Source organism: Doryrhamphus excisus, chromosome 9 (assembly GCF_030265055.1).
Source record: "Doryrhamphus excisus isolate RoL2022-K1 chromosome 9, RoL_Dexc_1.0, whole genome shotgun sequence".
In the NCBI taxonomy this organism is placed as follows: Eukaryota; Metazoa; Chordata; class Actinopteri; order Syngnathiformes; family Syngnathidae; genus Doryrhamphus; species Doryrhamphus excisus.
The window spans coordinates 2,429,806-2,446,486 of record NC_080474.1 but is presented as its reverse complement, the minus strand read 5'-3'; the positions used below and the strand labels follow the sequence as shown (position 1 = coordinate 2,446,486).

The 16,681-nt window shown below is 39.3% G+C and overlaps 1 protein-coding gene across 2 annotated transcripts in view; it reads left to right on the top strand.

The window, feature by feature from the left end:
* The first annotated feature begins 3,659 nt into the window (after positions 1 to 3,659).
* uxs1 (UDP-glucuronate decarboxylase 1) overlaps positions 3,660 to 16,681 on the top strand; it is a 26,269-nt gene continuing 13,247 nt past the window's right edge. Inside the window, exons 1-10 of one of the 2 annotated variants that reach the window (XM_058081960.1) lie at positions 3,660 to 4,118; positions 4,208 to 4,351; positions 5,976 to 6,003; positions 6,103 to 6,151; positions 8,298 to 8,341; positions 9,567 to 9,627; positions 11,309 to 11,489; positions 11,796 to 11,900; positions 12,155 to 12,214; positions 13,492 to 13,613. In XM_058081960.1, coding sequence (XP_057937943.1) covers positions 4,264 to 4,351; positions 5,976 to 6,003; positions 6,103 to 6,151; positions 8,298 to 8,341; positions 9,567 to 9,627; positions 11,309 to 11,489; positions 11,796 to 11,900; positions 12,155 to 12,214; positions 13,492 to 13,613 — 738 coding nt within the window. In that variant the 5' untranslated portion in view covers positions 3,660 to 4,118; positions 4,208 to 4,263. Of the gene's footprint in view, positions 4,352 to 5,975; positions 6,004 to 6,102; positions 6,152 to 8,297; positions 8,342 to 9,566; positions 9,628 to 11,308; positions 11,490 to 11,795; positions 11,901 to 12,154; positions 12,215 to 13,491; positions 13,614 to 16,681 lie in introns of both variants that reach the window. The other variant, XM_058081959.1, reaches the window with a different exon arrangement.

Below are 16,681 nucleotides of genomic sequence, written 5' to 3'. Positions count from 1 at the left end.
AAATCACATTTTTGCAGCTGATTCCTAAAAACAGCAGTGCAGGATCTTTGACTAGAATTTTTGCAGTAGGTGCTTGAAACACTCAAGCACTCCTGCCATGTAGAAGATCTTGGACTCCTGTTTTTGCAGTGGGTGCTTGAAAACAGCAGTCCTGTTGTATAGAGGATCTTTGACTAGTGGTTGTGCAGTTGATTTCTAAAAACAGCAGTGCAGGATCTTTGACAAGCACTTTTGCAGTAGGTCCTAAAAACAGTCGACTACTCCTGCTATGTAGAAGATATTGAACTTGCATTTTTGCAGTATGGTGCTTGAAAACAGCAGGATACTCCTATTGTATAGAGGATCTTTGACAAGTATTTTTGCTGCTGATTACTAAAAACAGCAGTGCAGGATCTTTGACTAGCACTTTTGCAGTAGGTCCTTAAAAACAGTACAGCACTCCTGCCATGTAGAAGACCTTTGACTAGCATTGTCACAGTAGGTGTTTGAAAGCAGCATGGCAAATAAATTATCTTTGATTTGTGTTTTTACAGTAGATGCTTAAAAACAGCATTATATATAGAGGATCTCTGATGCATCTTTTTGCAGAACAAGTGAGGACTCCTTCATATAGAGGATCTATGTTGCATGTTGCTCCTGTTGTATAGCGGGTCTTTGACGAGTGTTTCTTAAAAACAGCTGATTCTTAAAAACAGCATTGCAGGATCTCCGACAAGCATTTTTACAGCAGCTCCTTAAAAAACAGCATAGTGGTCATATCGTATTGTGGATATTTGATGAGATTTTTACCAGTAGTTCCTTTCAAATAGCAGAGCGTTCTTGTCATATAAAGGATCTTTGACAGGTTGTTTAACAAGGAGCATCAATGAAGCTTAAATGAAGGGTTAGGATGCAGTAAACCTTTTTGGACATGTTGAATTGTGTACCATAAAACGGGGTTATAAGGGACGGCGGGGTAATAAGGGACAATTTTTGAGAAAATGTTCTTTGAACGATTTGTTCAAGAATATATGCTTCTTTGGAAAAAAACAACAACAACACAAAGCAGCTTCCTGTTTAACATGAAAAGGCAGAATTACATTTAAAACATTTTCCCGAAAATTGTCCCTTATTACCCTGAAAATTGTCCCTTATTACTCTGAAAATTGTCCCTTATTACCCCGCCGTCCCTTATAACCTCGTTTTACGGTACCGTAATGTTGTTGTTAAGCATGTCTTAAACAAATAAAGCACAGTTGTCATGTAGCAGTAGCCCATTGGCTCTCGTCGTTAATCACATTTCATGATTCAAACGTCTGCTTCCTCAAAGTTTACCGCTGATAATTCCTTAAAGCCGCAAAATGAAGAGATAAGCTCCGTGTTGAACTTTTTTTTTCTCTCATTCTACGTCAATCCTGACTCTAAACAGCTGTCATATGGGCCATTACCAAACATCTACTCAGACAGATGGCTTATTCAATAAATGATCCTGGAGCAGTTTTTATCAGCCGATGATATAACATCGTGTGGAGCATATGCCAAGAATAGAAAAGTCAAAGATGGCGTGATCGTTGCTCATTATGAGACGTCTTGGGTCGTGGAATGAAACCTGCCAAATTTGCAGCCAAAGAATGAATGTTTCTCAGGTGTTTTCTATTTTAGTATTCACTTTATATGTATTATATTCTTATTTATTGCATATTTATATTGTATAAATTATGAATTGTTTTCTTCACTGCCTAATCCATTCTTATTATTAAAATACATGTTAATATTTTTGGATTTCTGGAACAGATGAGTTGGATTTATATCATTTTAATGGAAAAAATCGGTTAGCGTCCGTTTTGTTGAGACTCGGACCTCCTGGAACAGATTAATGACGCTATCCAAGGTTCTGCTGTATGTTTTTCGTGAAAATATATTCAGTCATTTTCCAAAACCATTAACATTCTCTTGATGCACTGTCGAGGTCTCCATCCAATTGCAAACGCTACTATGTCATTTTCTTCTGTAATTGCTCATAATTGCATCTCAGGTGAATGAAGGACAGAGTGGCTGCATCACAGGTTCTACCCGTGAAAACATAATCTGCATAATTTAACTAATATATCATTTTTTTCCTCATATCTTTTCATACATATGCTTGATTTCTGTTCCTTCTGATAGATTCTCTTTTTAACTGCTGGTATATGAATCATTAAAGTAGGGGCTGGAGGGTGGGGGCCATGGATTGGATAGCGGTTATCTACAGGGCAACGCTATTAATCTCCTCTACTGAAGCTACGGCTTCCTCCCAAAAGTCATCACAGATGAACCGGAGATTAAAGTTAAGTTTGGTGTCACCACTCCTCTTCTACCCCCTCATGGAGAACGTTGAGCCAAGTTGGCATTAATGTAGAAGCCCTATAGTGACGAAGGGGAAAGGGTTCCCAGCGTGGTCAGCAGCTAGCCACAGCTACCTGCGGACAATTACGGCGATATAGCAGCAAGAGAGTGCGTGAGTGAGAACATGTATGTGTGTGTTTGGCCTGCGACGTTCCCCCTGTCAGGTGCCCAATCTTGGAGCTCAGTTCACAGGGTGTCATTGCGATAAACAGTAGTTGCCATGGAGACGTCCGTGTTGGCCCAGAGATGAGAAACAACAGGTGTCTGTGAAGAAATAATGGAGTATCAGATAGAGGATTTATTCCTAATTATTATTCATTCATTCATTCATTCATTTTCTACCGCCTTTTCCTCACGAGGGTCATGGGGGTGCTGGAGCCTATCCCAGCTGTCTTTGGGCGAGAGGCGGGGTACACCCTGGAATGGTGGCCAGCCAATCACATGGCACATATAGACAAACAACCATTCACACTCATTCATTCATTCATTTTCTACCGCTTTTCCTCACAAGGGTCGCGGGGGTGCTGGAGCCTATCCCAGCTGTCTTCGGGCGAGAGGCGGGGTACACCCTGGACTGGTGGCCGGCCAATCACAGGGCACATATAGACAAACAACCATTCACACTCATATTCATACATAATTTAATTTAATTTAATTTAATTTAATTTAATTTAATTTAATTTAATTTAATTTAATTTAATTTAATTTAATTTAATTTAATTTAATTTTTTTAAATAATTGGAGTGTAACGTGACGACTGGAGTGTTATTTCGTCTCTAGAGCTTTAATCATGCACAACCCTATATTTAGATAGCCATATTACATTTATTAATATTGTGACAATTCACTTATTGCGGTCAGGCATGGGCCCAAACAAGGGACGACTGTAAAAAAAAAACTGTTATATGAGCTTGTGGTTCTTTTGTGCGGGCACACAGTCTTTTCATTAAACATTAAATATTTGAGAAATTTGAATTGCATTTTTGCTGCATGTTCTTAAAAACAGCAAACCATAAACATGTTGTTTCAATGTTATGACTTCATTATTATATTTATGACTATTTTCTATTTGGGAAAGTAATCATTTTAAGGCATGCCAGATAATTGCATTGACGTTATATACAAAATAACGTAAAGTAAAGAAAGAAGTCCTAGAAAGAAGCAGGCTTTCCATGAACAAATAATTTTATCAGACCAAGTGTACTGCACATAATAAGGTGTTGTCTTAATAAGTTGTTATACATCCTCCCTACCAGCGGTGGCGGTGTTGCATCAAGTCATAGTAAGCTCGGCGCGAGAAGCCACCGTAGAAGAAAAAGAGACGCCATCCAGTATAGGAAAACATGCAAAATTCAAGCAAGTTACATGGAGGAATTGATATCATTTTTATGGCGTAACGCCCGTTTAGATGAAGACAGGGGCCGAGATTTTGTTTTCAATTTCATGGCTGCTATTTATTTTTGTCGCGAGTTAGCTTGTATGCGAATAGGTTGCTAGCTTATCATCAGTGTGTCATTTTTGCACTCTGGCGTTAACTCCGTAATAAAGATAGTGATGTTTGAATTGTCTACTTAAGAGCGCGATTAAATGGGAGACAATGGCTGAAATTGAAAAGCGGTAAAGATGAGGTTTTATAGAATAGCCACTTGGGCACAGATTTTTTTTTTTTTTTTTACCGTGTGTGCTACTCCTTTAGCCACGTAAACTGCTCCTGATTGGTGTTGACGTAGGTAGCACCAGCAGCAGCAGCGGCGGTGAGCAGCAGCCGTATTCTTAACAAAGCTACCGTGGTCTTTTAAAGGTTGCTACTTTGGTAACAACTTTGCATGCCAACATGCTCTAGCTGGATCCGGACGTGTGGCTTGTTGCGCCCCTGGTTCTGGTTGCATTTTGCAGAGGATGAAGCGGGTCGTCTGGCTGATATCAGGCTTAAATAGAAGAATGATGAAGCTCCTTTTCGCCTTTGCTTTGATCGCCTACATTGTTTGTAAGTATTTCCACCTTGAGACTACAATGCTAGAAATTGTCTAATACTCATATATGTATTGTTTATTTAAGGTTTGTTTGTTTTTCTTTTGGCTTTTTCTTGATTACAGCGAAATTCCTGATGCCCTCCCTTAATATTACTATGTATAAATTGTGCAGTTTATAGTGGCATTGAACTGTGCTTCAGCTCTTTCAGTCATCGTTCAATACCACAACTTTAAACAAGTATTTATGAGACAGTTGTGAGCGCATCATAAACTACTGTAAAAGAGGGCATTTTAAAAATGGCCATACAGTAGTTTAAAGTTACTCAAGCGTGTAAGAGACTATTTACTCTTTACTGTTTATCCATAGCCAAACCTCACCACTGACACAATGTTAACAATGTAGCATGTAACATGTACGGGTTGGAAATCAAATTAAATGAGAATGTTTGGCTTGTGCTAGTTGATTGCTGGCATTCCACACAGAAAAGCTTTTCTGTCCGCAAGACGACCCAACTCTAATTCACAATTGAGTCATTTACGCTGTTTTGCGACGGAAATCACATTGCAACAACCTTAACTGTTTTTGTTTATTTGTTTGTAATTTATTTCGAGCAGAACATACAACAGAATATATACAAAGTAGTCCACAATAGTCTTTGAGCAAGAAGAAATAATATAGAACATATTGAAAGCTCGAAATCGAGTGGGAAGAAGTAAAACTTATTAAATCCCACCCCAATATCTCTATGGTACTTCAATGAAAAACCAAAAGCTGCCCCCCCCCTTCTTAATAATACCTCAGCATTTACTAATATTTACACATGTGAAGGGCTTTCCAATACCAACTGGTATTGGAAATCCCTTCACTGTCAATGTAATTGTTGATTTTAGATCGGGCATCGTGGACATCCGGAAATGCGTGACATTAAAATTGAGAGTAAAATCTGTAGTCTAATGTGGCCACTGATTGTGGTGGGAAAAGGCTATTAGCAACTCCCTTTATGCACACTCTATAATGCTACCATACAAGTGTTTTGAGCCATCCCAAACTTCTTTTAGGGCTCACTTCCAAATGCGCAAACCTCATTATCTGAAACTTTGGCATCATTTAACAGGAGAATAAAACATTCTAATTACATTTATAGGTCAGAAAAGTGGAAATAGCATAAAATGTCCCTTTTAACGACTTATTGCTGGGTTGCAACCACATCAATTGGTACCCGAATACGATAATTTCCGCTAACTATGACTCAATAATAAATAAATTGAATATTTTGTACCTGTTTACAATCTTTTGACAACCATTTTTTACATTAGTAGAGCTCTCCAGACATGAAATAACACCCCTATAATCACCTTTACATTTGTACGACCAAATATTGTAGCAATTGTAAAACCTGGGGTGGCTATTGTCTCATCAATATATTGTAAAGGTGGCTTCAAATGTCTTTACACTCGTATTACCCACTATCGTAGAGATAACCGTAAATAAGCCAGTTAAGATGTAAATAAACCCCATGAGGGTAGTTTGACAGAACAACACTTCCAAGTCGAGCCCTGTTGTGAGATTAAACAAGGTTATGTTTTCTCGCTCCAAAAATGCTAATGTTTAGCGTCCTCTTTCTTTCCATCTTTCAGCTGTCTGGGGAACATACACAAACATGAGGTACCGATGTTCAATTTTGACATTTAAAAGATTTCTTCTGCTTGTGATTGTGGTTGCCGCAGGTTCTTACCATTGATTTTTTTTTTTTCCTCCTCTTAGATCAGAGCAAGAACACGGACAGATGAAGATCGAGCAGAGAATTGCTGAAGTAAGTTGCACCGATAAAAAACCACCTTTTGTTGCAACCAAGTTATATTCATGAGAAGTAGAGCTGCAACAATTCATTGACGGTTAATCCATTACCCAATTAATCAACAATTCTTGGTAATAGATTAACAATTTTTAAAATTAAAAATGTAACTATCCTCTCTAATGTGAATATTTAGAAATATTTTCAGTCATCCATGAAAGCAGACCTTATTATCTTTGTATTTTAGGCAAACTTTCATTCATTCATTCATTTTCTACCGTTTATCCTCATGAGGATCACAGAGAGGCTGGAGCCTATCCCAGTTGTCTTCGGGCGAGAGGCGGGGTACACCCAGGACTGGTGGCCAGCCAATCACAGGGCACATATACGTAGACAAACAACCATTCACACTCACATTCATACCTATGGACAATTTAGAGTCGCCAATTAACCTAGCATGTTTTTGGAATGTGGGAGAAAACCCGGAGAAAACCCACGCATGCACGGGGAGAACATGCAAACTCCACACAGAGATGACCGAGGGTGGAATTGAACTCGGGTCTCCTAGCTATGAGACCTGCACGCTAACCGCTCGACAGCCAAACTTTGACTTTGGAAAACAGCGAAGGGCGTACCGCCACTAACTGTAGGTGCTTGCTTCATGTTAATTCGGTCCCTCTAAGGAAAGGGGCGGGCAAACTTGGGCACACTCAGGGTCTGCATTGAGTTAACATAATTGGCTGGGAGCCCAGACCGCGCCCCCCACTTTGAAAACCGCTACTAATACCGGATTCAAACACTTGGCAATGTGCACTTATTGTTTGCTTTGTCATAATGAACCAATTATTGTTATTATTAGAAGGCATTACTGTGTGTTTGCTCCCGCCACTGTTGGGCAACGTGCTCATCTGCCGAATCAGTTAAAAAAATGGATTCTGATGTTGATTTTGATGTTGATTCTGGCCCGGCTACATTGTTAACGTTAGTGTCAGTGGCAGAGTTTGTCTAACCGAAGTAAATAGTCTCATACACGCCTCAGAAAATGCTAGAATTTAAACTACCGCATGATAGTTAAAAACACATATTAAATACTCTGTCTAAGACAGGGGTGGGCAAACTACGGCCCGGGGGCCACATCCGGCTCGCCAAGTGTTTGAATACGGCCCGTCCGTTCTTTCCAAAGTATTTCATTTAAACTCAACATACGAACTGGCATCATGGCTTGAGCCAACCTTTTGATGGTTTTATCAATTTTGTTATTTGATGTGGTCTGTTGTTTACAAAGTGCTCCTGAAAAAAGGGACACAAGCATAATGATGATAATAATAATAATACATTTTAAAATATTTAAATATAAAATATTTAAATATAAAATATTTAAATATAAAATATTTAAATATAAAATATTTAAATAAAAATATTTAAATATAAAATATTTAAATATAAATATGAAATAATAAATAATAATAGCAGATTGCATGACACTTTTACAGATGTAAAAGTTTTGTTAAATCAATGCGGCCCGCGAGTCAAAAAGTTTGCCCACCCCTGGTCTAAGATCTGTACTCGGGTCAAAAGATGGTCTAGATTGCTATACTCCACAAGCATCCCCAAGTCAATCGTGCTCTTACCCAGTATTGGACAGTATTTTACACATCGGTTTCCTTTTTTTATTAGCCAAATTCTACGATGACATTTGATACTTTTATGTTTGTTTATACCGGGACCTTCTTAACATCCACATAAAACATTCTAATCCCTTTTGCTTGGCTTATCGCATGGTGCAGTTGCTGTGGTGTTTTTTTTTCCAATTAATTATCATGATGACCTTAGGGTTTAACGCGCTGTTCATAAATGCATCATCGGGATATAGCCGCTCGTCTTGTAGAGGGTTTCCCGTTGGCTTTGAAGCATTCGTCAGTTGTTAGTGGAAATGACAAGAAATGATAAGAAGTCAAACGATTGGATGTTGGCAACGCATGATGAATACACGACCCATGTGGTTGCTCCTAGTGTGAAATTTAGGAGTGGCTATTAAGTTGATACCTGCATCGATGACATTGACGCCAGTGGGGTGGCCAGGGGTGGCCGTGGCTCCCAAAAAAAGAGCATTTAGTTGCCATGTCGTGTGGTTTACATCTCATGTATTCTCTTGTCATTCAAGGCTGTGGCTCCACTGAGAGAGAAGATACGTGATCTGGAGCAAAGGTCGGTTTGCTTTTTGTTTTCTCCAAAGCATGAACACATCCACATGCAGTAGAGAAAATAAGTACGGATCCCCTGCTGCTGAATTTGAAAGTTGGCCCCCATACAAAGATATGAACAGTCCACAGTTTCTATGGTAGGTTCATGATAAGTGAAAATAAGAAAAAAAGCAAAATCCAATGAAAAAAGGTAATGAATGATGGTTGAAGTCAATTTGAGTGCGTGTACAGTCTACAAGGGTGGCGTTCTTTTGCAGCACGTTACCGTAGACCCTGAAAGACCCCCGGGATAATTGGTTGTAGACCTGACTATGATGAGTTTTCATATTTGTAAATTGAATAGTTTTATAGTTAGATTATGAAAAACCTCTTTGCGAGCCCTCAAAACTTCAGTCCTCTTTACACTCGTCTTACCAATATAATAGACATAATAAGACAAAATAAGACCTATAAGGCAAAAATAATACAGAATATAGATACATATAATACATGTGAGCATTGGGAGTACCTCATTAGCACCCCGGTACTTCCTACAGTAGCGATTGTCTCTTCAATTACTGACACCCAGTGGCCAAGGTATGATACTACATGTCATGATGTCTTTGAATGCGTCTTCTGAATGCCTTATAATTTGTATTTTATTTGTATTAACCAATTTTGTACTTATAGTGTTTCATTTAGAAAGAGCGATGAAAGACAGTGATGGTAGCTCAAAGTAGTGAGGGACGACTGCACCGTACCGGATTCTATTCTACTTGTGTAGAATAGCATTAGCTGACTGAAGTACTGATGTACTAATACTAATCGTATTTGCCGTTCTGTGAAGTGAATTGGACATGTTCAATGTCCACATGAGTGTTCTTTTTTTTTTTTAAATGGGCTTTAGAGCACGTCAGGACAGAAGACTAGAAAGTTATTTCTGATGCCTGGACTGAGGCAGCGTTAAAGCATTCGTATCAAAGTTTAAAATGAAATCAAAATGCAGCCACATCTTCAGACTCAACCGCCCTAGTAGGAAAACATGAGCTTTTTGTGCGATGCGGTAGATTCAGCAAGATGCCACATTGTTTCAGCGCCTCGGGGACATTCGTTCATGACGATGCATTTGAGCAGAGATCGGCGCATCATCGCGTCTATAACACAACATTGATCGTAGTCTTTGTTTGGACGACCTTGTGTACCTTTTTCCGTCTCATGCGGATGTTCATTGTTTGCCTCCTCTTTTCCAGTTTCTCTCAAAAATACCCACCTGTGAAATTTCTGTCAGAGAAGGATCGAAAGAGGATTTTGGTACGTGAGACAAACAAAAAACAAAAATATACAATCACGCTCACAGTTGGGTTGCAGCAGGCTGTTTCTTTCATGGTCTTCTGTGGGTATCACACTGTTTGTTTTGGCTTTGCTGTTGAAAAAAATATTACTTTATTCTTTTTCTTTACTTTTTCTTGAATAGAATGTAATTGCATACCAATAATGATATAATAAGACTCACATTGAGAAACATCACATGTCCGAAAAGGACTAGAAAGAAGCAAAGCATATTTGAATTCTATGTCTCCCCAATCACTAGTAGTTGATTTACTTCCTGTTTTGAACATCTTACCTTTTCTAATAGCGCATGTGTAACAATAGTTAGATGGCTTATGACAGTGATGTCCAAAGTTTACATCTGAGCACCACTACCGGTTAGCACGTTGCCAGTCGTGTTTTAAAAGAACAAATTGAGACAATTATCGTATTTTCCGGACTATAAGTCACACTTTTTTTCATAGGTTGGCTGTTCCTGCGACTTAGAAATGAAAAAAGTGTTTATGTTACATAAACACTGGACACCTTTTCTGTTCATGTTTATTATTTGTGTAGCTAATAACCATTGTGTTAGCATATCTTACACCTATTCAGCCTGTTCTCTATTCTTTTATTGTTAGAACTTGCCTTCCAAGAGGACGTAATGTCTGTTTTGGTCAAGTAGTTTATAAAAATAAATTACCCGCAAAAAATGCGACTTATACTGCGGAGCAACTTATGTATGTTTTCTTCTACCTAATGATGCATTTTTGGCCTTGTGCGACTTATACTCCGGAGCGACTTATGTATGTTTTTTTCTACCTACTGATGGATTTTTGGCCTTGTGCGACTTATACTCCGGAGCGACTTATGTATGTTTTTTTTTACCTAATGATGCATTTTTGGCCTTGTGCGACTTATACTCCGGAGTGACTTATGTATGTTTTTTTCTACCTAATTATGCATTTTCGACCTTGTGCGACTTATACTCCGGAGCGACTTATGTATGTTTTTTTCTACCTAATGATGCATTTTCGGCCTTGTCCGTCTTATACTCCGGAGCGACTTATGTATGTTTTCTTCTACCTAATTATGCATTTTTGGCCTTGTGCGACTTATACTCCGGAGTGACTTATGTATGTTTTTTTCTACCTAATGATGCATTTTTGGCCTTGTGCGACTTATACTCTGGAGCGACTTATGTATGTTTTTTTTTTCTACCTAATGATGCATTTTTGGCCTTGTGCGACTTGTACTCCGGAGCGACTTATGTATGTTTTTTTCTACCTAATGATGCATTTTTGGCCTTGTGCGACTTATACTCCGGAGCGACTTATAGTCCAGAAAATTGTTAGACCTTTTTGTTTGGCCTTTATAAAATACTCGCTGCTAAGTGCTGCCACTCATACACGCACACCAAAGCAGTCTCTGTCGTTTTTACAATAGGCCATTCATTCAATGAATGACAATGTCATTAACTAAACTTGCCAAATTGCTATCATTAGCTAACTAAAGCACTCGTGTGTTTTAACGTGTTTACATACTCAAAGCACGAAGAGGAAGGCGTGCAATGCTTGCAACTCACTGCATACAGTCCCATTAACATGCCATTGTATCGTCTGCTAATATTATTTCTGTGACTTTGCACTCTCTAAAGGTGATATTTGCTTGTTTCTTTCTCTAGATTACCGGCGGTGCGGGCTTTGTGGGCTCCCACCTGACTGACAAGCTGATGATGGATGGCCATGAGGTGACTGTGGTGGACAACTTCTTTACTGGGCGGAAAAGGAACGTGGAGCACTGGATCGGCCATGAGAACTTTGAGCTCATCAATCACGATGTGGTGGAGCCGCTATACATCGAGGGTGAGGGAACGACATTGGACTGGGGGGGATATTGGGAGGGGGTTGGGGTTGTCGACTGTATTGCGGAACCCTGTTCTGTTTTATTGCCAATGATGTACTGAGCCAAGTAATAATTGCTAGCTAGTTGAGTCCGGATCAGCAGCTTCCTCTGCAAGTTCCATTTTCCTAACATAGCGAGTAGGGTTGGGCGATATGGACTGGGCTTGTTTACATTTGTAAGAAGCTATACCGGTATATCAAATACATATATCACCCAACCCAACATGATTTATTCCAATATATTTTGTTTGATTTCTCTCTTCTCAGTGGATCAGATCTATCACTTGGCCTCTCCGGCCTCCCCTCCCAATTACATGTATAACCCCATCAAAACCATCAAGACCAACACCATCGGCACTCTCAACATGCTTGGTGAGTTATCAATACATTTAAACGTCAAGAAATAAATGCTTATTAGCCTGACCAAAACCGAGCCAGCCTTGCCGTTGGACTGGTTGACGGATGTGAATGCATCTATTGATTGTGTAGCCTTGGGTGGGAGGAGGATGTGCTCTCTAGCCACTTGTTATCACTGCATGTATCCAGTGTTGATTGCAGGATTAGCTCTTCTCTGTTCCTGTTAAGAAAGACTGTTTTTTTTTTTCGTTTTTTTTTTCCCCCGGCAGGCCTGGCCAAACGTGTGGGTGCCAGGCTCCTCTTGGCTTCTACGTCGGAGGTTTATGGAGGTAAGGACGGTTCAGTTCTGGGTTCCTCGGCTTGTATCATGTATGAAAGCCTTGTTTAAAAAAAATGTACGAAGGACAAAAAGCACGAGTTGCAGACAAGTGGTGAACAAATTCGATTTTTTTCTTGCGTCTAGTCATAGTAACGCTCTCCAAACTACAGTGGACTCTTAAAGGACAAACACTAGGCTTTACAGGACACCGCTTTACCTGATTTATTTTAATTTATAAACACTTTGTATAAATATCATATGTCATTCAAACCTAAAACCTGTATTAGCCGTACAGGAAATGTTTTTTTTTTAGTTTTGATACAGTAAACCTCGGATATATCGGAAATTCGCTCACAACGGACAGATAAAAAAGAACCGATTTTTCTGTAATGCATTTCCAATAAAAATTCATTGCATATATCGGATTTTTTATAACGGATTTTGCCTATTTCGGACAAAATCTCCAGTCCCGTTCCAATGCATTTCCATTAAATTTCCCTCGCATATATCGGATGGCCGCATCGTGGCGCTCCGATTCGCCGAATCGTGACAGGCCGCTATACGACGTCATTTGCAGCGTTTACAGCGTTGCCTGCGCGTCCAGGTACATTGGAAACATAGTCAAGGAAGTGCCTTTTTATAACGGATAAAATCCGATTCACGCATATACCGGATATAAATCCGATATATGCGTAAAACGGACATTTTCCGGTATACGCATATAACGGATTTTGCTTATATCGGACAAAAACCAGTGGGAACAATTGAATCCAATATATCCGAGGTTTACTGTATTACGATTTCAGAAGGGTGTAGCTTGAAAGTGATTGGAGATAAAGGCATACTGTAAATGAGAAAAAGAATCAGTATGACTAAAAGTTTGTGACGGGATTCAATTCACTAGTCTAATTTGCATATTCTGATATCAACACTCTCAGAATTTCTACATTATCAGATCATCAACACATCTGATCCACTAGTGACCTTGAACACCGCTATCATTGTATACGTAAATAGATATAAAGTATGTATCTATTAGGCCTGAGAATATTCTCAATCATCCAAGCCATTGTATTCTCAGGTTGTACCGTATCTACACAAGCAGTGTATTTTCTGCCCGGGAGTCTAGTATTGCTATATATGTTTACATTTCTGCGACCCCGCTCACCATTAACGGTGTTTTGACAACACACCGCGTCCCTACTGCCGTCACCTGACACGCCTGCGTCCTGATCTCTGTACGACTTACTATGCATATTTCTTATATGTTTTTTTGTTTTGTTCCAGACCCTGAGGTACACCCCCAGAATGAAGAGTACTGGGGCCACGTTAACCCCATCGGTCCTCGCGCTTGCTATGACGAAGGCAAACGTGTTGCCGAGACCATGTGTTACGCCTACATGAAGCAGGTATCATAATTACGCAGTATTATCAGTATGCATGTATACTTCAGACGTTGTTGCACATTTCAAATCGCCCCAAGACAGGACAGTGTTTGGGTTTCAATTACCAAACAGTAAATCTTTAAATAGTTTTAGAGGAACATGATTTAAATGCAGCTCCACGGTTGTCTACAATGTAGACTGTGGTCTCTCTACGGCCACACTCAATGAACCCAATGATCTCCATCATGAACTGAAGAGACTGAATGCCTTGTCTGAGTATCAGGGTAGGTACAACGTAGGTCGAAGTAATTTTTTGAAGCTGAGCCTGTGTATTGTCAAACTGCGGGAAATGGACTTGTACAATAGCAACATGCTATTCAATGTGTTTGCGCTGAGGATGTGTCTGCCGTTAAAACACAATCGTGATTATTATTGATGTACTGCCTGAAGAGTAGCAGCCAGATCGGGGTCTGCCTGTTTCACACCACTCCGGTTTCAGCAAGCCTTTTATTTGATCTTCTCAAGGGCCAATGCTACAGAAACTAAACTTGTTATTCCGGTGGCTAGCTCGTAGAGCAGTATAGATTTACTATCCACTGAAAATAAGTCAACACATTATTGTCAAAGTCGCTTGAAACGCAAGTGAACCTTTCATGTGTAGGTGCTTTGGTTTTGGCTTTCCTTTTCGTTCTTCCTGACTCCAAACCCTTCAAGTTTAGACTAAATAAATTGGAGGCTATCTAGTTAACTGTGTAGATTGCTTTTTGATATGAGCGTCTGCTATTTCTCATGTCTCTGTAATGATCGATGATGATAGTCTGCACATTAGTGTTGCATAATGCGGTGTAAATACACAATAACAGGAGTCACCATAGGGGTGTTAATTAATGTCTGCGGGGCTCTAATAATGGTCAAAAACATATTCAGAACAGTTTTTCTAAGTACGAAAATACTCAGTTCATTAATGTTGAATTCTACTTTGCAGAAATTGACGAGGAACGAGTGTACAGTGATACTTCAGTTCTGTTATTAAGCCATTCCCCAGGGTCCATCAAAAACTGAGCAATACATAAACCAAATTATTTTTTCCCCTCAGTAGAAGATGAATGAATGAATGAATGGATGCTATCAGCATACTACACCAAAGGGTGAAATACTCCAGGTTGACACTGTGTACGAAAAAATGGCAAAAAAAAATTGTCGGAAATGGGCATTGGAAAAAAAAGTTTGATGCTAATCAATATTGGGTATGGAGTTAGTTCATTATGTACCATCTGCCTTGAAAGACCATTTAATTATTCTGCCTGTCACTATATGTTACTGGCGTAGATATCTTAAAAAAGCCAATAAATCATTTTTGGCCAAATTAAGTGAAACTGGGGAATTGGACTGGACCACAAATGTGACGCACTTTCTCACTTTCAAACTAATGCTGGTTTATTTGCATCACATGCTTTGGTTGGGCGTTCCACGTAATGACATGACAATACCACAAACCTGATGCCACAAATAATGCTGGCGTGATTCATGGCCTCGGTATATGAATATAAAACCGGCGTCACATTTTCAAGGAAACCACGGCGACGGCAGTTTAACAACAGCAGGGAGGACACAAACGGATGGAGCCATTAATTATTTTCCAGAATAAGTTTCCCTGATTCAGGTTTGATTGACGCCAGCCTTTAATGGTCTGATATGAATGTCTTTCATGCAGGCCAGTGATATTTATTTATCAGCCTCTGTCTCGACTCCTTACTCATTTTTCCCCCAACACTCATCAGGATAATTCTAGGAAACATCTTGCTTTCATAATCAACTGTCATTCATTTGTGCACAGGGGTGAGATTATCGCCTCTGCCATCTATCGCCTAGTCATGTAATCAAAATCCGTTAACATTTCGATGTAACTACAGTTACGCAATAGATAGGAAGAAAAACATGTCAGAGGAGCAATATCGTTTATGAAATAAGACCCTAATGACTATGTAGATCATAATGGAAGTTAATATTAACAGCCCACTTTAAGTTAATAGGAGGTTAACATTGGCTCACGGAGCGTGCCACAATATAGTTATACAATTAAACTACAAAAAAAAAACCCTGCAAAAATGTAGTTAAAATCTTGATAGTCATAATCACTGTGTCACCTTTTAAAATGCTTGACATGCTACTTCTCAGTATTTCTGCATTCAACTTTGCCCTCCCCCATGCTGTGATATTTCAGTATTCACATGAAAGCAAAGACGGTAATTGCTCCTTGAAAAATGCCATGGCTTAAGTTTGCTATTATCAAAGAGCAGCAGGTATACTGTTTGTATAAGTACTGTACATTCATTCATTCATTTTCTATACGTGTCTTATTTAGTGCTGTCAAGAAATGGAAAAAAAAAAAAACATTTGAGGGGTTAATTATAATCGGTGATTGATCATAATAGATTTTTTCTTCGAAAAAGTATGAGGTTGCATTTAAATTCATTCCATTTTGTGATGGATCAACAGACTGATGTATAATCATGGATTACGTTTAATGTAGTGCTTTTCAAGGAACTGCCAACCTTCCGGTTTCTGGACGACCTGCTCTACCTCCCAAACCACTGCCACCCCGTGTAACAAAATAAAGTTGCTCTATAAAATAATTTATTGTTTTGAATTACTTGAACGGATGCTGTATTTATACGTCCCGCTGTATTTGAGACTAGTCCCCTGTGCCTGCAACCTTTGTTTCGACCACCAGGAGGGGCATGCTTCTCAATACCTATCACTTCCTCAGCTGATGCAGAAACGCAATGACGGCCATTCAGTGTCCACTTCAGGGTGTGTCTGACCATCGTTTTCCACCGCCAATGTCTCCAATAAAAGAATCCGAACGCATAAAAATAGATTTTGTAAAAAGCCAACTCGTACAGATAACAGTATTGTCAAGAAAAACCATCACACTAAGGTCTAAACTTTTAATGCTTACCGAGGTCTAGCGCACCGTCATCCATCATGGCGGGCCGTGTTTTTGAATAAGTCTGCAAAAAAAGCCTCTAAAAATCAAAAGAAAAAGCTTGACAGTTTAGATAATTGTGTTCCCTGAAAAGTTACACAAA